The sequence below is a fragment of the Manis javanica genome, chromosome 14 (genome assembly GCF_040802235.1).
Source record: "Manis javanica isolate MJ-LG chromosome 14, MJ_LKY, whole genome shotgun sequence".
Lineage (NCBI taxonomy): Eukaryota > Metazoa > Chordata > Mammalia > Pholidota > Manidae > Manis > Manis javanica.
Genome location: NC_133169.1, coordinates 60778810 through 60803270, shown reverse-complemented (window position 1 = coordinate 60803270; position 24461 = coordinate 60778810). Strand labels below are relative to the sequence as shown.

Here is a 24461-nt window from a genome sequence, read left to right as displayed (position 1 = left end):
ATGAGTTTGTAATGAGTGGCTAAGAGCTCACTTAGTCTCTGGAATCAGGCATGTCTGGTTATGACTTGACCCTGGGCAAATTACTTAGTCTCTCAAGCCTCGGTTCTCTTATTTATGAAATAGAAATAATGTATGTTAATTCCTAGCATATAGTAAACTTTCAGAAAATCTCAACTTCCCTGGCTGGTACTACTGTTTTCATGAGTATTACAGTAAATTCACAAATACTGTATTATCAAACATAACAAGATCTGTCACGTGAAACATTAATAAAGTACCATGGAGTGTCATTGGGTTGTGTGGGATCTTTTAAATGGTTTTTGGAGAAGGTGGCTTTGGGATGAGCCTGGAGAATGAATGGAATTTTTTAAGGCAAATGAAGGAATTAGGGCATTCTGGGGAGAGTGAACAGTATAAAATAAGCAGATATTTAAGAATGTATACTTTGAGGTATAGCAAGCAGTTCAATTTGTTTAGAGCAGAAAGTAGGTTCAAGACAAGGCAGAGAGGATGGATTGAGAGTGAAGTGTTTTATTTTCTGGGTAAGGTAATTGAAAGCTGTTGAAGTTTTTCAGCAATGTTTTTATTTTTCTCTTTTTTGTAAAAAGATGTATTAAAGCTATCTTTGACATAAAAATATTTGCCATTACTGTGAGTTAACCTGTGTCTTTAGAATTTTTCAGTTATAACCCTTTTTGGAGAAGGATAGTACATTTTCTTATTTTACTTTGACATCTTTTCTCCCATCAGAGTTCAAGTGAGGGTTAAAAAAAGATGAAAAATCAAAGCAAAAAATGCAACTTATTAAAAATCATGCTTAGTTAGGAGATATTTAACAATATTATGCTTTAAAGAAGAGCCAGTTAAAAAAAAACTCATTTTAGAATTTTACCTTAGAGAAATTGGAGCAATAAAGTGTCTTGTACATAAATTACTTTAAAGATAAATTACTGCCAGTTGATAGCTTAAGTTCTCTGATAAGATGCTGTGTATAGAAAGAAATGGCTCAGAAATCAAGACGAGGAGTTTGTCTTTTAAGAGTTAATTTCTCAAATGTGCTTGAACGAAGGCCAATAATTCATGTTCTCTGAGGATCTCTGCTTGGATTGTTAGGTATTGTAATAAGTAAAACTCTTCTTTTATTGTTGAATTAAATTAGAATGAAATATTTTAGAGGTTAACCTGCTGCATGTTTCAGACATGTCTTGTTAGCTAGATTGTGAGCTTACTGAGGGTGGGAACCATATTTTTTCATGTAGTTCCTTGTTGTACTAAATATGTGGAGTCAGTTTTTTTCAGGAAATCCTTTAAGATAGTTTATATATTGAATTTGAACTCTGGATATGTGGGTTGTCATTACAGAAAAGTTTTATATCTAGGAAAAAATTTTTAAATAATTAAAAAGAATTAAATGGTTTAAGTTGTATGAGAAACCATAAATAGTTCACCATCCCCAAAGAAGGAATATTTATTCTTTAAATGACTGAAGCCTTTGTAATGTCCCTAGATAAAAATTTGGAACCTAGAATCAGTGGTTAAAGTTCAGGGGATCCTGAAATTTTATAGGAAGTGTTGGGTGTATATAAGTGTTTATTCTGAAGAGAGGTTGCATAGCTTTTACTATCTTTTTAAGGAGATTCATGACCCCTAAATATTGCCTGTTGTCCTAGGTAACATTTAAATAATTGCTTCAGTTTTAGCATCATTTTTATTTATTCATCTTGATATCATCTAATTGATTTCAGTGTAGATTAAAAATCTACAAAATTCTTATAATAAATTTGGAGGGTTTAATGAAAAAACGTAGAACTGTTATAATTTTTTGATGACATCATGTAACATGGTATGTAAATTTTGCATTATACAATTTAATTAAGGAAGCTTAGTGCCAGAACATTTATTTATTGTGTCTACTTGAATTTAACATCTCTTCTCCCAAAGGTTTGCTCTGGTCACATGCTTAGGCTTCTTATAGCCCAGTGTACTTGGCACTTCTTGGCAAGATTTTTTTGATTTGGGTTGAAAAGGAAGAAAGAAAAGGAAAAAAAGAAAGAAAAAAAAGAGCACTAAAAGCTTTAGAGCATGTGTAATTGTGGTAGGGAACTAGGTAGTATTATTGGAAGAACAGTAGGCTCTGAGAGTGAACCCCTGCTACTCCATGCTACCTGTGTGAGCTTAGGGAAAGTGTTTAACTTCTCAATGTCTTCATCAGTAAATTGCAGATCATACTATGTATGTGAAAATGGAAAAATACACTGAAAGCAGCTAGTGCAGAACCAAACGCGTAATGTCATATATTATATTCCTCCCCCTTTTTAGTAGTTCTGTCCACATTTCCCTGAATTTTTTGATGACATCATGTAACATGGTATGTAATTTTTGAAACTGACTCCTGTTAAGCAACTACTCCTAATCTTGCTAGTAATCTTTACTAGTTTGTGGTTATTGCCATGTGGATTTGCCAAGTCATCTAGAAGCATCAAGAATTTTCAGCCTGTCAGGGAACTGGCTGGGTTCCATAATTTAAGCCAGATAAAAACAGATAAAGGAAGCAAAGGGATTCATGTATGTAGGTTTGTCACTTAAAAATTGTTCGTCATATCTTCATATTATTCTGTATAGCACTTGTCGCTTCTCAAAGAATTTTGTTTTCTCATATTATTCTCACAGTCAGAAACAGGTTACTAAGCAAGAGAGAAAAGTTTTCTAGAATCCTGAGTACAGCTATTTCAGGACTGTCTTTTGTACCTTGCTAGTAGTAGTTCAGAAAACCAATTGGAGGTGGGGGCCTCTACTGTATAATAGAGTGGATGGCTTTTTGGTATGCTGATAATTTATTTGGAGTGCTTTCTTGGACATGTCATTTTTACCTCCCTAGTTCTTTATTATCTTCATTGTTAGAGGGTGGAGTCTCTGATATCTAAAGTCCTCGTACTTTTAAAATTTTATTTTTATGGTTGAGACTTACATAATTATAGCAATTTAACTAAACTCTCCACATTGAATATGCAAAGAGAACTGCATCTGTGATGCAGGATAGTCAGGGTATATTAAATTTCCTTTTATACATTTGTTTTTTATATTATGAGGATGAGATGTTTAACATATTGGGTTTTTCTTCTTCCATGCATGCCACATGCATTAAATAAATGGCAGTCGGCAGACCACAGGGCAGCTTGGGACTCTCAGCAGGCAAATCCCCACCATTTGAGAGCTCACCTTGCAGCAGACAGACATGGTGGCTCGGTACAGGTATTTTCTGATTTTTGCATGAGTGATTATTTCCCAAATTTATACAACTAACCCTTTTTTGGAACTCATGGCATGATTTCATATCCTAATGAAAAACTTGTTGCTGAACTCTCCATAATTCTATTCCTTTGTATTTAACCAAAAAGCAAAATTAACATGGTCTAGAAAGGCTACCAGGGATACTAAGATTTTGCCTTAGTTTATTTTTGTAAGCATAGGCAACAATATTTAAATAAGTCATATTCACAACAGATTAGAAAAATAAACTGTATTACTTGAAATATGTGTTAAACTTGATTTTCCATTAGTAAGCTCAATCTTTTTTAATGCTTTAACTAACAGAACATTTTTTGTATCTTTTCTCTTTCATTGATTTTTTTCTTCTCAAACTTAAGTCACTTATGTAGTAGATACCTAACTTTTTTCATCCTTAGTACTCAGAATGTACTTCCCAATTAGTTGGTCAAATAAACGTGACCCCAATTTTTATGATTGTGTATTTTGTTTGTACTTGTAGAAAATAGCAGATGGAGAAAGTAATGTCAAGGACAAGTATTTATTAGATCTTCCCTTCCATTTTCTAGATATTTACAGAAATTTAAAGCAGTACTTTATGTTTTTGATGTGTTCCTTTTTCCCCCTTTTCTATACATCTGGAGGTAGCTAGTAAATTCTGCCCTTCCATACCCCCTAAATTTTAATCTTTTATGTGTATTGTAGAAACAAGGAAAGATTGTTAAGTCTCTTATGTCTTTTAAAATGCCAGTTTAAGGTAATCTAAGTGCTGGCTTAAAGTAATTAAGATGATAAATGTTTTCTCGTTTCATTTCAATTTAGAGGCTTTAAAAGTTTGATTTTTCTTCTTCATATTTTGATGTGACCAATTTTCCATTGTTTTACCAAATTTGCATTCTTCTTATTTACTGAATCGATGCTCTGTTTTACATTCTTTCTTGATTTGAATTCTTAAAGTCAATTCTTGATTAAATGTTTTCCTCACCATTAAATTTTAGAGGTAATTTAAATAATGTAACCAGATATTTTTGTACAACTTTGTAGTCTATGAAATTTTGGCCATGTGTAACAGAAGTACTTGCAGAATCCTGTAAAAGTTTAGAGTGAGGGACTCACAGGCAAGGTTGCCTGAATTGTAGAATTTTTTATGACCTCAATTCATATTGTTGGAAAGTCCATTGAGTAAGTTTATTTAATCGGAGTGTGTTGTGTACGTATCTGTAGACATTTACATGTTTCTGAGTGTTGTATGTCATTATCGCAAGTGTCTTGCTTGCTCTTGGCTCACTGTTCAGGGAAATCAGCAGCATTTAAAGTACCATTGAAAAGCTTTCCTACCACTCCTGTACCATTGCCATAGATTTGTTTTCTTGGCCTCTCCTTACTCTGTGGGATTCCCAGAGGTGGCTTATGGGGGGTCTCTTTGGGTTCTCCAGGGGTGAATGAAGTGATTTTTGGCTCATCACTCCAGTACTTTATGTTCTGTTTTTTTCTTGTTTTCAAGAGATTTTTCAACTCTGCTCATTTCTCATGATCTCCTTAAAACTTTTCTTTGTATAGGGACTAAAGCTGGCTTCATTCTAATATTCAATAAGTGATCAATTTTACTACTGAATTCTGGTAATACATTGATAAAAAACCATTTTCATTGATTTCCTGAATATATTTTACAATATTAGCCTGATATGATGGACATTAAACAGTTTGACTGTGATGAAAAATTTACCAGCAGCCTAAGTAAATTCCTGAATCCAGCCCCACCCCCAAATATTGAATTTATAATTTATATGCTACCAACTTTCAAATTTTGCAGTTATAAGATGACATTTGTATACTTGGATTAATGAAATCATAATTTAAAACTAGTAAGAGGAAAGAAGTTTGCCTAATCTAATCTAATGTGATTATTATAATAATTGAGTACTGTATTTGAATCTGATTGAAGGAAGAAGGGGGAACAATGTGTTTTTTTTTTTCATTGTCTGATAAAGGAAAGAAAGAGAAAAAATCTTTTTACTACTACAAAATACTGAAAAGAATGCTTAAGTTCTATGTATCATGGTCATTAAACCACCTGTTGGACAAAATTTCAATCATTGGCTTTGCAGAAGATTCAAACACTTTAAATGAAAATTAAAAAAAATTATCCTAGACAACTACTAAGGGTATATATCATCAATAGTTTCTCGCGAAAGGCAGTGGCTGGTTATCTAGTAATAAAATGTGATCAGACTTCGGGCATTCAAGCAGAACCAGCTGTTACCTAAAACGAGCTGTCTTTCATCCCTCACCTATCACTACACTCTTCCATAGATCTGAGAATTGCTCTCAGCACGGCACCACAAAGCATTCCAGGCTGGTTCCAGTTGACATGCAAGCTGATACCTCTTGCCATTTTGACCTACAGAAAGATCCTCAGATATCATTATGTCAGATGTGCTTTTAATAGGAACTGAATAGTGGAGTCTAAATTTGAACTCCTTGTCTTCCGTATGTTACAGATCAGACATATAAGTTACCAAGTTGGTTTCACTGTGGTTAAGAGAACAGCCCTGGAGTCAGATTTGAGTTCAAGTTCTGTTCCTTGTATTATTCATCAGCAAAATAGAGATATTGATAATACTTATCTTTCATGGTTTTGTTGTGAATCTAATTTAAAAAAGTATTTAGCATAGAGGCTTGGGCTTAGGAAGTGGTAAATAGTAGGATAATCCATTGCTTTTACTTATTAATTAGTAAATTAATAAACTTGATAGTATTTTTATCCATTTTGGGGAAGTGAAATGATGAGGCATGGCCCAAAGTAAGCACTGTCAAATGGAATTTACCTAATGTTATATTCTTTCTTTTTAATGAAATCATGTTAATTCTCTAACTGAAAGGATACAGCTATACAATTTAATTAACTTTACCCACTTAGGAGATTAAGAATATTTAAATATCTGAAGAGTTTATTTTGAATCTGTTCTTGGCTTGTATTTGTTTTGGAAAAGCTCCTAAGGGAATCAAATGTGCCCTTCTCTGCTCTCCTGAGAATTATTGGTAATATGGCTGAGAAACAGACCTACCACTTTCAGTTTTGTGACCATTCTTTATTCAGCAAATATATGTATAACTGTCTACTGGGTGATAACAGATGATGCCCATCCCCATGAACCTTGCAGTCTTTGGGAAGGGCTCATAACAGGCCTTTTGGGTAAGTGGGGAAACACAGGTGCTGTAGAACATACAGGAGAAGCACCTAACCTGGATTTAGTGGGTTAAGATTTGCTGGGAAAAGTGGTATCTTTTTATATTCGATCTTTTCACATGTTTTCAAAGTGAAGAATCAGTAGCAGGTAGCAGTTGGAGAGGGCAGAAGGGGTCAGGAGAGGAGTGTACCAGACAGTGAAAACAACATGCAGAAGGTTGTGATGGAAAGAGTGGTGCACCGAGGAATGGAACGCAATTCAGTCAAGCTGGGTGTGCTAAGAAGTGAGGCTGAGGGATAGGCAGGAGACAGATCATGAAGGACCTCACGGGTCTTCTTATTACATTTGGTCTTTATTCTGTGATTATAGGTTAAGGTTTACTTTTGCTGGAGACTAGATTGAAGGGAGACAAGTTTAAGTCAGGGATATAGCTATCAAAGTCTGTCACTGAGGGAAAACGATGGGAATTGGAGATGAAGATAAATGAAAGGACTTGAAAGTTAATTAGAAGGTAGCGTTTAGTTGGGTGTGGGGCCTGAGGGGAAAGGTTCAGTTATCCGTTTTTGATATGTTTTTACTAGGCCAATCAGGGTCTCCAAAATTAGGTGTTAAAATGGCAGCAGAGAGCACTCACATCCAGCTCCAGGGTGGCCGGGCCCTTCACGGCAGCGCATGCCTCTGGCTCAGTGCTCGCTCACACCCTGCTCTGTAAAGCTGAGAGGTGATTGCGGGCAGAGGGAAGCAGGCAAGTACTAAGGGCACTACTGAGAAACTGCCCTGCATGGTCTGGTATGCCTCCAGATTGTTTGGAAATTTCCCATCATTGTACATCTTTGGTTTGAATTTAAGGTATAATGTGACTCTGAGCATCTGGGGAAAAAAGGGCAGAGTCATAGATGGTACAGACATTTTGTGTAGCCAAGCATTGTTGCTGAAAATGAAAGAATAACATTTATTGTTGTAATAGGCAGACTGACATTTTATTCAGTATAACTTCGCAAGTAGAAGTACAGGTGGAGATGACAAAAAGAATTAGACAAATGTATCTTGAAATGGTAAGAAAGCATAGAGCTAAAAGTCAGATGTCCTATCTCAGTCATTCTCCATTATGCTAATTGTTAATACTGATTTTTCTGAGACATTTCAAGTAATCAGTTTCAGTTTTCTCTCTCAAATCTTAGAAATACAGAGGTACTAACAAGAAAAAAAAGGCGAGTGATTGCTACGATCGTATCTTCCTATTCATAGTTTTCTAGGGTCCTGAAATCGGTAAAAGAGAGGTTGTAGAAGGAGGGTAGTTGTGTGCCTTTATTGCTTTAATAATTTCCAGCTCCTCTCCTTTAGTTTAGCTTAGGAAATTCCTTGTCCAGTTATCACTGGGGGAAATCAGCATTAAGAATTAATTTTGATATTGTTTTGCAGTAACATTTATAATAACATCTCAAAAGACCAGAATAATCAAAGAACATAGTGCTTTGAATACTTCTGTAATTCAAAGAAGTATTCGAAATTGAATACTTCTAGATTGACAGTCATTTTGGTTTATCTTTGTGGAAAGTCAGTGAGGATGTCACTATCCCTTCAGGCCTTCGGTTGGAGTATCAAGAATGTAAATTAAAACTCTAGCTGTAGTTTTTAAAATAAGTAAAAAAAAGTTCATTTTATATAATATGTGTGAACTATAGCACAGGTCCAAAACAAACTTGAAAAGTTTTCTTTTAATGATATCTCATTTACCTAGTGTGCTTTCTTACAGATGACTTTCAGGAAAAGCTGATTGTATAAGTACAATGTATAATGTTTTTATATTTCTAATATATTCATTGGGTAGATCGAGAGCTTGTTAATTAATATATTGAGCCTTTACTGAGCACTTAGTAACAAGTTTATAAGAACTCAAATAGAAATTAGGAAGAGAGTAGTATAACTAATTTGTAAGAATTTGTTATATTTGGAAAATATATTAATTGGCCTCTAATACACTGACTACAAAGATACTGTGTGTTATCTTTGTCCTCAAAAAATCAGTGAGAATGACTTCTTTTGGGATTAGATTGGGTGGACAGGCCCTGCAAACCATTGTTTATTTCCCATACTCAGCTGCAGGCTGTTTCCACACCCCTCCCCTTAAAGTCTGATATACTAATAGTGAAACTGCAGTCTGGTTGCCTCCCCACCCCCTGTCTTTTAATCTCTTAAAATAAGAACTCCACCAAGTTTTACCAAAGTGGGAATATCAGAGAAAATTTCTTTAAGAACAAAAATCCCTGTAAAATACCTGAATTATATTTTGAAATGTCAAACCTTAAAGCATCTGTCATTTTTAGATGTACTTTCATTAAGGAAATCAGCATCAGAACATTAATATTTCAGAGACACTTATGTTCTAGTTCAAGTTACAATCCTAGAAATATCACCGAAGTAGAATCATTCTTTAGATAATGTGTATGTATTTGTTTGATTAATTGGTTGATTTAGGTTACCAGGAATATAATGACACATTATTTATAATATTATGGTCTTTGCTTTTTCTTCATGAAATCCCTTTCCAAAAGACCATTAATCTTCCTACCTGAAAGTAATTTTAATGCCATGATACACTCCCAGTGTTAAGTAGGCCAATTTTACAGGAGAACCACATTGATCTGTTCTGACCCTGGGATATTGGCCTTCACTCAGAGGGTTAGGGAATCTGGGAAGCCAAGGAAAATTACAAGAAGGCAGACATGACTTCCTTCTGGTCTGGTTTAGATAGAATGGGATTTGAAATATTTCACTGAAGTAGTGTATTAATGTTAAGTATGACTTTGTGTGAACTTCAGCAAATAAGATTATATATATAATTACAATGCATATATGGTTTCTGTTGCTGGAAATTTAGAATGCCTAGGTTTTACATTCTCAGTTATGTTGTTTAAAGTAAGGGAAGACAGCATGAGAGGAGCTGCCTGTACTTTGAGGTGGGGTCCCTCCAACTATCTAGGGCCATTGAACAAAAAGGAAGAAAAATAACTTGTTGAATATTATGTCAAGGGAATAACGATGGAAATTGTTCAGCGAACTGTTCAGAATATCTGCAGCATACAGGGCACTCTGCTAAGGGCAGCAGAGAATACAAAATTATAAGGTAAGCATCCTGCTTTCTAGCTCCTTTAATTCAGTGTAGGGGCTCTGACATTTTAAAATTTAAGAATAAAGAACAAACTTAGAATGATAATTAGACCAAATAAATGATTTTTAAAATGTTTTCAGAAAGAGGGAGAAATAAAGAGAAAAATTTGACATGGAGCTCAATAGAATGACAGAAAGGAGGAACCCCAGAAGCACAGAGGCAGGCTTCAACATAGGAGTATTCCTTCCTTGGGCACTCTCTGGAGGCGATCAAGGCAGTTCGTGTGTTTTCAGCTGTATGCACAAATGCAGTGTCCATTTCTAAGTACTTGTTCCTCAAGAGACAGGAAACTGAACCTCTGCAATTCCTGAATTGATCCAGATATATTGATTGATTTCTCCCTAACTCTCCCCTGGAGTTGGGGAGAGAGACCCATTTCTTCACAGTCGATTAACAGGTCTGCAAGGACAGGGGTGTTTGTGTGTCTTGTTTCCAGGCACTGTTCTAGGAATTCCAAGTTCCTAGAACAGTGCCTGGCCCATTGTAGCCTCTCATTAATAACTTTAGACTTAATTAAGCTTTAGAAATATGGGGCTCTATAAAATGCAACTCTTTTAATAAAACTCTGGTAGTCAGCTGTCAACTCTGGTGCCCAGGCCTTTGATATGTCAACATTTTTTTTCTTTTTTTCTTTCTTTTTTTTTTTTTTTTCTAATAAAGAGATCAAATAGGGGAAGCATCAAAGGTGATTCTTAGAATGTGAGCGTGGAGGTCTGGGACGATGGTAGGGCTTTAATAGAATTTGGAACCGAAAGAGTAGGAAATTTAAGGGGGAGTGTGATAAATTAGGTTTTGGAATGGTGTGAGGTGTCAAAACTTGGTCTAGCTAACCAAATACATGGATGTGTGGTTAGGCTTAGGGAGGCCTTTACATAGAGGTAATACTTGAGCTGTGATTGTTGGTAAGACTGATAGTAACAGTGATGGACACCCTTTATTAAGTTCTCACTTTATGCCAGCCACTGTGTTTCATTTATTGATTTTATCTCATCCTCATATTGCCCTTATTAAGTAGACACTACTGTTTCCTATTTTATAGTTGAGAGCACTGAGATTTAGCAAGATAAGGAATCTTTCCCAGGGTCCCGTAGCTGATAATTGTTAGAGCAAGGCCTTCAGAGTAGACCTGACCTTACTCTGAAGTCATCAGCTGGTGCCAAGTGATAGAGACATAGGAAAATGAGGACTGAGCAAAGACCACTGAGTATGTTTTTCTGGGAATCACTGGTAACCTTCAAGAGAATTCTTCTTAAGAGTTCTGAAGGTGGAACAGAGTACAGATTGCAAGGAGTTAAGGGATAAATGAATGGAACATTTCGTAAAAATATAAGTGTAAATTAAGACTACGGTTTTCAAGAGTTTAGGGAAAAGGAAGAAATGGGACAGTAAGGGGGACAGTAAGGTGACTTTGTACAACCAAGAGAATGTGGGACTTTTGATATGTTTTTTATTTTATTTTAGGATTTCATTCATGCATCATGCATTTATTAATTTCAACAAATATTTATTGAGTGCCTATTCTGTGCCAAGCACAGTGGGGAGATATCATAGGGACTAGCACAAGGTTCCTGCTGTCATCCAGCCTGATTTTAATGGAGGTGGGAGTGGGTGTCAAGAAACAGTCACTCAACCAGAAAAACATCAACATTGATAAATGCTGTACAGAGAGTTAAAAAAATTCACTTGCATAGCATGAAAGAGTGTGTCTGCATGGATGTTTTAGATTGTATGATAGAGAAGGCTTGCTTTAGAGATATTCTCTGAGAATCTGAAAGATAAAACAACCACCAATAAGCAGGAAGAGAATTCCAGGCAAGAAATAGATAATGCCAAGGTCTTACGGTGGGAATAGGCTTGACATACTGGATGGAGGCTAGCGAACAAAGGTATGAACTCAGAGAGGCAGGCAGGATTCAGATCCTGTGGGGCTTTGTGAAGTAAAGTAAAGAGTGTGGATCTTTATTCTAAGTGAAAAGGGAGGTCAACACTTGAAGAGTTTTAAGCAATTATACACGACCTGGTTTACATCTTAGAGTGAGCATCCTGGTTGTGTGGACAGTACATTAGTGGTTGAGGTGGGCGGATGCATGCAAGTGAAAGCAGAAGACCAGTTAATAGGTTTTGCTCATAATCAAGAGATAATGGTGGCCTGCACTGATGTCCTGGTAATAATAGAGGTGGGAGGAACCAATTTGGGATGTGTTTTGGGGAATATTCAATAGGATTTAGGCATGGGATTTAGATCAAAAGGAGGAATCACAGTGATTTCTGGATTTGGTGATTGAACAACTGGGTGAGTGAATGGGCAATATAAGAGGGAGACCTGAGCATGATTACAGAATAGAAATGAAGGATCCATTCATTGGGAGGAACAGCGTGGAAGTGTGCAAGGGAAATTATTCATGATGTAGCAAATTCTCAAAGGAGACAGGCACACAGGAGAGAACTGACTGGGTCATAAGCGTAGGAGTTAGCCTTAAAATACAGACGGAAGGAGGTAGAGGACAGACTTTTCAAGAAAAGCAAATACTGAATGATCTTGATCTTTAATAAAATGCTAGACCAGTTACTATATATTCATGTAGGAATGACTACATACTAATTGTTTGGTGTTCTTCATGTTACCTTCTAATTTAAATACTTGAACCTAAATTATGTTTATCATTGTTTAACCAGTTACTTTGCGAATAGTTCATTCCTTTTTTGTTCTTTTCGGCAGGTTGTTAGTTCTACAAATGGAGAGTTGAACACAGATGACCCTACTGCAGGCCGTTCAAACGCACCCATTACAGCCCCTACAGAAGTAGAAGTGATGGATGAAACCAAGTATGTATTCATTTTGCTTGTTTAAGTAACTCTTTGTTCTTAAACTATGCATGTTTGCGGGCTGTAGTCACGTACAATTATTTTAGTAAATTTTTTTCCGGGAATAGGTGCATGCAAAACAAGTGGTGTGTTTAATTATTTTAATCACCAAGTTTAAGATAGTGCTATTCCAGTAAATATTTTATTAATACCAAAAAAGTTATTAAAGAACTATGCTTGCATTCTTATTTAGGATTAACAGCATATTTTTAGCTTTTTATTTTTAACAGTGTTGATACATGAAAGTTAGAGCTATACTATAGATGCTGGTTTTTTTTTTTGTAAGTGTAAGAATAAACAGATTTATGTATGCTGCATGCATTAATTAGTTTTATATTAGTTTCTTTGTGAATGTAAATTATAATGATGCTTGGAAAAAATTAAGCATGAAAAACAATGTGATAATTTCAGTATGGGCTGTTTCTGATGATCTCTCTCTCTCTCTCTTTCTTTTTCCTTGTATTTTTTTTTTTTTGTGTATGTGTATAGCTGCCAGAAAGTGTTGAACATGTGGTGAGTTCTCAAGTGTAGGCAGGCAGAAATAGCTCCTCCGTTGACTGTAATTTGAAAGATTTAGCAGCATTTTGCATTTTTTTGAAAACATATGTTTCAACATATTATAATTGGTAAATGTTGGTCAAAAATATTTGCTGTCCTTTACGTTAGCTCTGAAAAGCAAGAAGTAATTGTTTGAGGAGCTCTTTTGCCTGCTGCCGCTTTTTTGCTTCAAGAGACATAGACTTAGGGGCACTTTTTAATCGAGTGGATGAGACCCTGACCCTGCTTGAGCTTGTGCATTTGCTTTGTAACACAGAGGCTTTATTTGCTATTGTAATTAGAAAGACAGGCTTTTGAGTTAAGCTTTTTTTCCTGTTTGTAATTGTTAAATACACACAGCAGACCTCCTACCGCCACCCTAATAATATTAAAACAGTAGTTTGTTTATTAACTATTGCCATTGAATACACATGGTACACACTGATAAACTTCATTATAAACTCTTGTCAGAGAGTGTTACAGAAGACTCCTCACCTTAATAGTGCCTGCTAATTTCAGATAGTCTGAAAAATAATATTCCTATGAGTCAAAATAATGCTGAATTGAATCTGTTTTCTGATGTTTGCCTTTAGATGTACAGTAATGTGCTTAAAATGCTTCTCTCAGTTTCAGGACAAATTTGGGTCAGCCATGGAGTGGATAAAGAAAGTTGCTTAGATTAGTAAAGTTTGGAGCATTCTACTCATATACAAAGGGAACCTTGTATAATTTCCAAAATAATGCTCATTTGTGGATGCAAGATATGGGCGCTTGTGTGGATATTTTGTTTTGAAGAACAATGGTCAAGTATCCATTTTAACCAGTTTTGACTATGGAATCTACTGAGAATGTTAGTTACGTGGATTTCAGGATATAATTTGTCAGCTACATATTGGTTTATTCTTTATATCAAAAGTAAAAACAAAGGTTTAATTTGTGCAGTCCTAAGCACAGCTATAAAACAGGTGGCATAAAGTGGCAGGCTATGCACATGTCCTCTGCAGGTGAACGTGGGTGTAGATCCCTGCTTCTGCCACTTGGTGTGTTACCTTCTCCAATCTGTTGCTTTTCCTGTAAAATGAGGCTAATAATATTTATTTCATAGGTTGTTGAGAAAATCAAATGTGATACAGCATTGGCAATTTGTCTGTCACATGGCAGGTACTCAATAGCTATCATCGCCCCTATTTTTATTTTTCCACTTCCACTTGCCAATGACCTTCTCATCTTGTTGTTCTCAGGCTTGTGCTTCTTCCATCACTGTCCCATGTTTTTACTTTTATACCACATTCTTCACTGAAACTGGCTGTCTGCATTCACATCCTCCTAGAGACCTGCTTTCAAGCAAGCCTATTACATTTTCCAGTTATTTATTCGCAAGTTAAACTGTTTGGACTTCAGAACTACCTGATGTTGTCCTTGCCCTTACGCGGATGATAGCTGGCAGGGAGGATTGCAGTTGTGTTAACATATGTATATGACTAGTACACAATAAATGCTATGCAAAGGCACGAGAAACCTGATGGAGCTTATAAAGAAAAAGATTACTTACCAGTAGGGTGATCAAAGCATGCTTTAGGGAAGTAGCTCTGAAGACTGGCAGTGATTTGTTTAGGTGACACAGGGTGGGTGTGTATGTTTACATGTTTGAGTTGCTACCTGTAGGTGTTGGAAGATGAGAAAAAAGGAAGTGAGGTGGGAAGGCTGCTCCTGAAGGAAGGTCCTCTGTTGCTTGGAGCCTCAAGTCCAGGATTCTTGGCATGGCACTAGTGCCCTTCAGACCTGTCAGAGTCTGGCCCCTGCCTTGCTTTCCCAGCCCCATTTTCCATTCTGAATCCTGTATTCCATTGGTTCCTTAAGCTTGCCATTGAGATATTATTCTCTTCATCTCTCTCCTGCTTCTTGAATTTCTTGAAGGCCTTTTTCATCTGCAAATCCCCAGTGCTTAAAGACTATGTGCTTCAATCAATTATTACTAGATAATTGGTTAAACAATGTGTTGTGTCCATGCAGTGAACTATTAGTTGACAATGTAAAATAATGAAATCGAAAACTATGCTAAGAAGCAGATGCAAAAGGCTTCTTTAATATTCTGTAGCACAATATTAAATGATTCCCTTTATATGAAATGTCTAGAATAGGCTGAGATAGACACAAGGAGCCAGTGATTGCCTGGGGCAGGGCAGAACAGGGTGGGCATGACTGCTCATAGGTAACATGCTTTCAGTGTTATGGGGTGAGAAAATGCTTTAAACCTAGACAGTAGTGATGTCTACAAAACTCTTTGAATATATTAAAACCACTGAATTGTATACTCTGAAAGAATGAGTTTTATGATATGTGAATTATATTATTTAAAAAAAATGGATAGCAATCCATGATTTCAGTAAAGCTTTGTTCCAGATGGGTTACAGAAATCCTGAGCATTTCCCTAACTCTCCACTAGTGAAAAACTCTTTTTAAACACAAACATTTTGTTGTTCCTTTAATCTAACATCCTTACAAGTTTATTATTTCTTTCCTCATATCCTTTTAGTCTGTGATTAAGATATGTGAGCATGATTTCTTTTTCTAATGTTTTCAATTTCATTATTTCACATTGCATATTATGCTTCTCTTCTCCCTTCAAACACTGTATATGTAGCTAGGAACCTGCTTAGAATTCTTTTCCAAATTTGTTTCCAAGTTCTTTTCTTTCTTTGTACCTCTGATTGGCAGAGACCCCCTCTTACCCCATCCCATTAATAAAATACATCCTATTTTGGACATTTTACCTTCTCAGGTTTCCTGGGATAGTACCTTATGGGGTAAATATATAATTTTTGAATGATGGAAAATACCCTATTCCCCTAGGTATAAAGTGAATCCATTAGTAATGAGATTTTGTCTTACTTTTTTACTGTAGATGAGAATTTTTTTCAAGATAGGTGATACAAATGATAGCACCCTCATCATTCCCATCAAGCTTCCTTATTTTGGTTATCAAGATTTTAGGTAGTACAAAATTATCTTTTTGTTTGTTTGTTTCTCTTCCTTTCCCCCTTCTAACATTTACCGAACAGTTATTGTATTTGGTAATACGATGTTTATGAGGGTAAGTCGAGGATCCTATGTCCCATCAGGGAAGATAGTAAGTACACCAGTGACTTTTGTATAGTGATCCTTAACCCTGGCTTCATATTATAGTCATCTGGGGAATGTTAAAAATATGCCAGTACTTAGGCTGTACTATCAGGGTTTCTGATTAAATTGGTCTGGTTACCAGTATTTTTAAAAACCTTCTAAACTGATTCTAAGGAGCAACCAGGATTGAAAAAGCACTGGCCTGAAATGAGGTATTATAGGATTAGCACTATGGGGTATACAGTCTTACTGGATTTAAGAGACTGGAATATGCACATCTAGCTGGGAAGATCAGAGAAGTCTTCACTGGTAAAAATACGTTTGCACTGGTTCTCAAAGATGAGTATGCTTTGGCCAAGAGGCAGGTAGAAGGAGTCAGAAGAAGTTCGGCAATGATGTGGAGCCAGGAAAGAATGGGGCAAGTTTGAGGAGTGATCCATGTGGGTACAGTGTGTGTAAATACATTAATGGATTAATGGGCACTGAGACAGGTAAAGTGCCCAAACTAAAAGGGCCTTCGTAGCCAGGTTAAAAAGAAAAAAGACTTTTTTCTCAGCACAAGAAAGCAAGCTGTGGGTTTTAAGCCAAGAATTGGTGTAATCATATTGAACATTAGGAAAACCAATTTGGCAGCAGTTTTGAGGTTTATGTCACTTCCTGGGGCTCACTAGATTGCAGAAAACCTCTCTCCCTCCCTCCCTCCCATCATCCTTCCTTCCTTCTCCAGTATAGGCTACCTGGAAAGGAAGCCTAATGGTGGATGAGGTCAAAACCACATTTTAAGAGCTGTTTGGACTTAATGCACTAGACATGGAGGACCATTGCTGAAATCTAAGAAGGAAAGGGCATGGCCATGTTTATGACAGGGGAGTTTGGATAGCACACTGGAGAGAGGAAGAGACTCATACTGGGAAGTCAGTTGCAGTGCTTTCAGCAGTGGTGAAGACAAGAAGTTCTGAACTAAACCAGCATGGGAGGATGGGACAATTTTGAAAGTAATTTCAGACTTGAGGGACTAAATTCCTGTGGATGGAGAGGAAGAAATTGAAGGTAAGGGTGAGTCTGCAGTTCCCTAGTTAAGAGTAGTTATGTGGATTGCCTTGCTCTCTGAATTAAACTCTTCTTTAACTAAGCATCATTTTCTACACCAAGAGATCCAGAGATACGAAATTATATTTCAGATATAAACTTCAAAGGGAAAAATCCATTGTAAAAGAATTAGAGATGTCATGTAAGATATTTTGTATAAATTTATCAAACTTGATGAAGAGAGACTTGGTTCTGGAGTCCTTGGTGGGTAGGGCCTGGCAGGTCCAGCAGTCTCTCAACCAAAGGATAAGCTAGTGAGTCATTGCATGAGGGACAGATGAGACCTTTAGATTGAAACAGAGAAACATGCATCAGTTTCTGGTAGATTTGTGAGAAAGAAGTATATGGCATAGATCTAGGAAAACAAGCTAAATTCTAGCAGAAGAAAAAAGCAATGAAAAAAGAGAGTGGTGATGCAATGTTGGTAACAAAGCCTTGGCCATTATCATGAATGTGTTCTACATACTTTTGGACTTGGATCCATTATGATTTCCTTTTTCCTACCTAGACAGTGTTTAAAGCAACAACCTTAGAGTTGATCAAAAGCAGGAACTTAACATTTATTCCCAAAGAGTTTAAGAGTAGAGATGTGGCCTCAAAGCTTTTAGGCTAGCTGCTGAATGAGCATGTCAGAAGCGTGAACCTCTTGTAAGAAGAGCATATTGGCTCACTGGAACCAATAAGGGATAATCAAGAAAGAGCCAAGAGAAAGAAGCATTGACAAGAACGTGATTTCAATGCCTGGTAAGCACGATCAGTTTCCCCGAGGTCATTGTCCATAGTCTAGAGCTGAAGAAACTAGATATGAATGTAGCCACAAAGCGGCGAGGAGTGAAAATATATTGAAAAAATTCAAAGGTGTAGACAGTTTTCTAAGACCCGATAATTGAATTTGCTGATAAAAATAACTTACTTGCTCCCATCATCTGTGAGAACTTGTGTGTGTGATAATTCCTGGAATATTTGTATTGTTTGCAGTTATTATTTACCAATAACTTGTTTTGCCCTTTCAACTGTACCATGTGTTAAAATTGCATTGTCTTTTCTTACACATCTGCCTGCACACCCATATCAATTGATGGCATGGTGTCTACTCAGTATCTGCAGTTCCCAGCTCATAGCACCCGGCACAAGGCCTCACTGGAAATGGAGGAGCAGGAGGGGTGACCTGGCTGCTGCACCTAGAGAGCAGTGCTTCCTGGGACCCAGATTCCTTTGAGTGCAAGCCATTTTTATCCCAAAAGCTTCCAGTCACTAAAATCTGCATTTTGTGAAATTTCAGTAGGTTTTGTGGCCCATGGGTAAGAACTCTAGCTTTAGAACATGCTTTGAAATTTTGACTAGATTCTGTAGGCGTCAGTTGCATTTATGAGGCAAATCATCTATAATCAGCGTATATTATTAAATGGTACCAATTTTGTGCCCATTTGTGGAATTTTCTGTGAGCAAGTCTTTATTAAGCTTATATCCTATGTGGAGGCAGATAATAAATACATAAAATAAATTCAGATCAGTACTAAAGTACTGAGAGAAAAATAAAATGGTCATGTGGCAGGGTGGCCATATGGGAGCAGTGATGTTTCAGATGGAGTGTTTGGGGACGAAAGACAATTGAGATGAGACCTAACTTATTAATTACCTGTTTTGGTAATGAGTTTTAAGAAATAAGCCACGAGGTTAAATATCAAATTTCCTAAACAAGTATAAGTATATATCATTTTAAGAGCATCTCTGTTCTTTCCTTAGTTGGATACATGCATAGTGCATAAAGCAATGCTGCCATCTGGTGGTAGTGAGCTTAATAGCATGCTTGCCTTTTGCAAATCAATTTCAAGAGTATATTCTTAAGACATATTTCCAAACAATAGATTTCTTGTTAGGTTGATTTTGAATTTAAAATGCCTCTACAGCTATAATTTATTGAAAATCTTACTTAGCCTCAAATAAACACTTGGAATGGTTTTCTGTGTTCAGTAACACTTATGCAGTTGAAGGAAGGTTACCTAAGAAATGGGAAGAACTCAGTTCTCAGAACTGAAAGCAGATTTCAGTTGTGTGGTACTGGAAAAATAAGTCAGACAAGGTGAATTGCCTATACAAGTGTGGGAAATCTGGGACTTGAATTTGTTCATCAAAACGTGTGTTACATTAAATTCCTCATTCCAAAAAGCTTATATATATCTTAAAACACTTTTTCAGTTGAATATTTTTGAAAGAATGTACTTTGGAATTTGCAAAGACAAATGAAAGTGCTTAGGAAGAGTGAACATTATTAATTGAACTTTATATCAAGCAATACATTTCCATGGAAACACAACCATTATACTTTAATTTAATGCTCTAAATATTTGGTTTGCTTCTTGTAAATACCAGTTTTTTAATGCTTTGTTTTTTTACAATACTTTATGGCTCTTTTCTAAGTTTTTTATTTAATTTATTTTCCTTTTGAAGTAGTTTTCATCTCTTAGTAATTGACTTAATTTTTTGTTTTGCTTTTCTTATTTTAAAGAATTTATAGAAAAGATTTGAGGGAAAAAAAAGGTAGCTAGCAGTTACAAATAAATTCTACTTATTTTCTAAACCCAGGAAAAATCTGTTCTACCTAGAGTCTTGTATAGAAGTAGCTCTTCTCAAAGCCTTTGATTAGGTAGTTTATTTCAATTCTTTATGGAAGTAAAATTTATAAAGATCAATAACTGTGCATATTTCTAGTTGGTTATTTATCAGAGGATATATACAATTTTGAATTCTTCACACTTCATGGTGTAGTCCTTATGCTCTGAGTGGACTTAAAAACACAATTGTGTAATTTGGTTTTGAATACCCCATAGAGATTTTATAATAATGGCATTAATCATAATAAATGGTCTGATATTATTTCTGACTAATGATAATGGGAGTGGAGAGATTGTTATAATTAAACTGGACACTGTGGACTTATGTTTACATTTATTTTACAGAAAGATTAAAAATATCTAGCAATTTCATATCTAATCTTTTGCTGGTTAGGACACTTGAAGCTTCATGGTCTCTATTCTCAACTTAATATGCTGGAAAATATTGAAAAAAACACCCAATGGTGGGCTGGTAAGAATTACAGGCATATCTTTATAAGGTTACATTCTGTACAAGTTTTGAATTGGCAGTATTTTGTTGATGGAATCGCCTTGCTTTATTACAAAGTATGATGTACACATTTACATGGACATACACTCACTGGACTTGAATGGGGAACAAAAGGAGCCTCTGTATATCTGATGCCTGTCATCTTGATATTCTCATAGACGGACTTTCTTTTAAGTATGGAAGCAGGGAGAAAGACCTTTATTTGAAGTCTGGCATTTGCCAGACTTTTAGAATATATATACTTGTGAGTATTTTTTGTTGTTAGTTGCTGATTGGTGATTCTCACCTAGTTTTCAGTTCATATGGCCTTAGCATCATTCTATGTGTGTTGCATCTTCTCATGACTAGGAGGATCTGCTATGAGAAAAACTAGTTCTCTCAGGGATCATCTCTAGATTTTTTCACCTAGGAATAAAATCACTATGATATTTCCTTCACAGACTACAAAACAGAATCATCTCAATTACACTGTTTTAAATGTTAAGCAGAATTTTTACCTTAATTAAAATAATATGATAAGCTTGACCTCCTTTAACTCTTAAATAACTAAAAAGTGTCAATCTTAACATTCTTATGTTATTTACTATATTTCCTCTTTTCCAGTTTGTCAATATGGTGGAAAATGTTTGTTAAAGAGTATATTTGAAGATTTCTCTTTTTATTTTTGGAATCTAAACTAATGTTTATTGAAGATGAAATCCCCAATATTAGACTCATTATTGCTTTTCCAATGGTAGCTTCAACAATCACATATAAATACCAGGAAGAAAGGGAGAGAATGCATAAAGTGAACTTTATAAAGGCATGCCACTACTACCAGAGATTAATGAGTATCCAAAATAAAGTGTGGTGGGTCAGTTTGGATTCAGAACTCCATAGCTTCTCAGTTAGAATCAGTGTGAAGCCCTTACAGTGTAGTAGCTCCTTTTAATTTTATATGGAATGTCTTACTATTCCTAAAAGGCACCTCGATGAATCAAGAGTAATAATTCTGCCACAGTTTCACTAATACATATATGCTTCACTCATATGTTCACTGTTTATCTTGCACTACTAGCTTGTTGCTTTTTAAGACCATTTTGATTCATATGATAGATTCAGCCTGACGTTGTGTTATTTTAGTACTTTTTAATAAAAGCAGCATTTCCCTTCATTTGCAGGTGCTGCTGTTTTTTCAAACGAAGGAAAAGGAAAACCATACAGCGTCACAAATGACTGTGGACACAGACAGACCATGGGGAGTTACTTACGTGTTCATCTGCTGTCTTGTGATTAAAATCATCTCTGTAGTGACCACGTGTATTTTCAAGGACTCACTCTTAGAATCAGAAAATGCCATATGCTTCATACTTCATTTTGTGGTTGTCTTACATTCATATTTTTTTCTAATTTAACTTTTATGGAAGCTTTAAAGTTTTGTCAAAACACGAGTGCTTTGCCCATCAATGAATGGAATGGACCAATGAGGTGGCCCTGATGAATACATTTCTATAGAACATTTTTCAGAAGCTCTCCTCCTGTTGTAGAAAACAGTACAGTATCTTAAACATCAACCAGTTATATACCTGATCTGGTTCTTTGTAACTTCTGTAAGAGCATAATCAAACAGGAATTTACTCCCCAGCGGATAATGCAACAGAGAAAACTGAGTTGCCCATATGTTTAAAAGAAGTTATTCCTTGAGAAGTTCATGTTTTGTGCGACACCTGCATTGATTTCAGTATTACCGATGGTACTACTATTCATGAGTCATGTTAACATTCTCTCTGTGAAATCATTGGTACAGTCACTGCCCAGAGGTACTGAGGAAAAAGCTCTATGGGTTCGGCAGATGGTTGTGGTCAAACGGATCACACCTAGAGTGGTAAATATGAGCTCTGCTTCTTGTTGCACCCTGTATGAGTACAGTGTTGCTGAAGTGGCAAAAGCGCTTTTTTAGAAAATGCAAAATATTTGTATAATGTAACTTTATGCTTCCAGACAATACTGTATGTTAGACAACAAGAAATGAATACTTTGAGAAATGAGATATGTTGGAGTTTTTTTTTTTAATACACTAAGGAGAAGAAATAAATGTGAATGGCATTGTAATGTATAAGGTTGAAGTCAAAGGAGACCCCATTGAAACCTACTGCTGAATGATTACATTCTCCTGTAAGAAAACTTTGGATGTGCCCTGCAATGGTGTGTGTGTATTAATTATTTGCTCTTTGATAAAAAAGACCCCCAGCAATCAAAACTGGGACACTCTGTTGCAATTTGTGCAATTAGTTTCTTATATTCAACTTTGCTGGTTCTCTGGAATTTTCCTACTTTTTAGCCTGATTTTGAGGAAAACTGTTTTGGAGAGGATGGGTCAGGTGCTTTGCCTCCATAGTCTTTTTGAAGTGCCTGCATATGAACAAAGTAACAGTTCTGTAAAAAAGGAAGCCCATTCCACTTTTCGGGTATGCTTTGTTTTAAGCCATGAAGGCATAGGTGTACTTTTGTCACATTTTACTAGCCAGGATTTTCAAGATTAAAATTAAAAGACTGGCTAGAAAGATAATTATGTTGTTCAAGTCTCATATTCCCCTTTCATTTATAAAATTGTTACTCACCCCTTCCATGCAACCCTTCCCTTTGTCTTTAAGCGCATGCCTCCAGGCATGCTTATTTATTTTTATTGTCTCAAGGTAGCATTTAAAATGTGTAATTAAAGTAAATAAATCTACATTTTTGACTTGGTTATTGCATTTACAGGGATTTAATTGTACTTTGTAATTTATTTTTTCTTATTAGCCAAAAGTTCAATGTTTTGTTTTTGATGAATTAGGCACCTATTTGCGTACTGCGGATCAGGACATTGTTTATCATTGTTGCTCAGAATCCTCTGAATGATCTTTCTAAGTTCTTGATTTTAAAGACCTACACTCAGCCTAGAAAACATTTGCTGTCTAATTTGGTCAACAGTTTCCATTCTATCTATTTGTATACTGTCATGATGTCTTAAACCACAGGAGTTACATACTGTTCTTATTTCTGTTTGTTTTGAGCAAGGTAGATGGATGTTTTGGCCATTATAATGTGAAACCACTTCTTTACAGTATTTGACCAAATTTGTGTGTCTGTGATATTTGTAAATACATGCGATAATCTGTATTTCTTATCATAAGCCTATTTAGTTTTATTCTCAGTAGGGTTTTTGGACTGTACAGTGTTTATATGATCTGAACTCCTTATACATAAGAAGGTGTGTATATTAATCCAATTATGGACTTAAAATATTTTAAAAGTATAAATACCCTTATTTGCTGCAAAGACCAGTGTGTAAACATTTGCTTTTTAGCAATATTTTTAAGTGCTCCATTTTAATGCCAAGGAATAAGTCTTGGCAACACAAACTGGTCAATAATAGGTAATGCAGGTATGTTCAGGTTAAGCCAACAATGTTTTGCATTTTTATGCTTTTTTTCTGTCAACACTAATGAAGTCAACATTGCCTGAATGTCTGAATAATGAAACACATCCTGTTTAAAAGTATGTAACTGAAAAAGAAATAAAAAATAAAGGTAGTTTTTTTAAACTTGCTCTTTCCCCTTTCCTCTAATCATGGGTCAAATAATGTTATTCACTAAGGTAGGAATTTTTAAAATTCAGTTCATTTAGTTTAGTATAAGTGAGAAACAGAGCTAAAGGAATATGCTCATGTTGTTTTGTTTTTATTTTGCTTTGTTGGAACTCCATTGTAAAAAGAACCTACCAAGAAGTATCTAACCTTTCTTTAATGAAAAATTAAAAAAAAATTCTTTACACTTCCATGCCATGAAATACTTAATAATTAATTAAAACTAATGCCAGTAATAAACCAAGGAAAATAAACAATCATTCTATTTCTCTCAAAAATGAAGGTACACTATTAGGTTCACAGAAATGAAACATTATTAATACAATTTTAAGTGAATTGTTTTATCATTGAGATGGAGAGCATGTAGCTGTGACAGTATTTCACAGTTTATCACTGTACTAGTTGCTTTAGGGGTTTGTAAAATGGTACTAATGGTGCTCTGCTTATTGGCAGATGCTACAGGTAAGGCGAGGCAACGCTGCAC

The 24461-nt window shown here is 35.6% G+C and overlaps 1 protein-coding gene across 12 annotated transcripts in view; it reads left to right on the top strand.

The window, feature by feature from the left end:
• Positions 1–23935, top strand: part of CSNK1G3 (casein kinase 1 gamma 3) — a 109725-nt gene extending 85790 nt beyond the window's left edge. For 3 of the 12 annotated variants that reach the window (XM_037005224.2, XM_037005226.2, XM_073221970.1), the window contains exons 11-14: positions 3157–3252; positions 12350–12456; positions 12985–13008; positions 21531–23935. In XM_037005224.2, the coding sequence (XP_036861119.1) occupies positions 3157–3252; positions 12350–12456; positions 12985–13008; positions 21531–21585 (282 nt within the window). In that variant the 3' untranslated portion in view covers positions 21586–23935. The remainder of the gene's footprint in view (positions 1–3156; positions 3253–12349; positions 12457–12984; positions 13009–21530) is intronic. The other 9 variants (XM_037005227.2, XM_073221971.1, XM_037005229.2 and 6 more) reach the window with 5 other exon arrangements.
• The last annotated feature ends 526 nt before the right edge of the window (positions 23936–24461 follow it).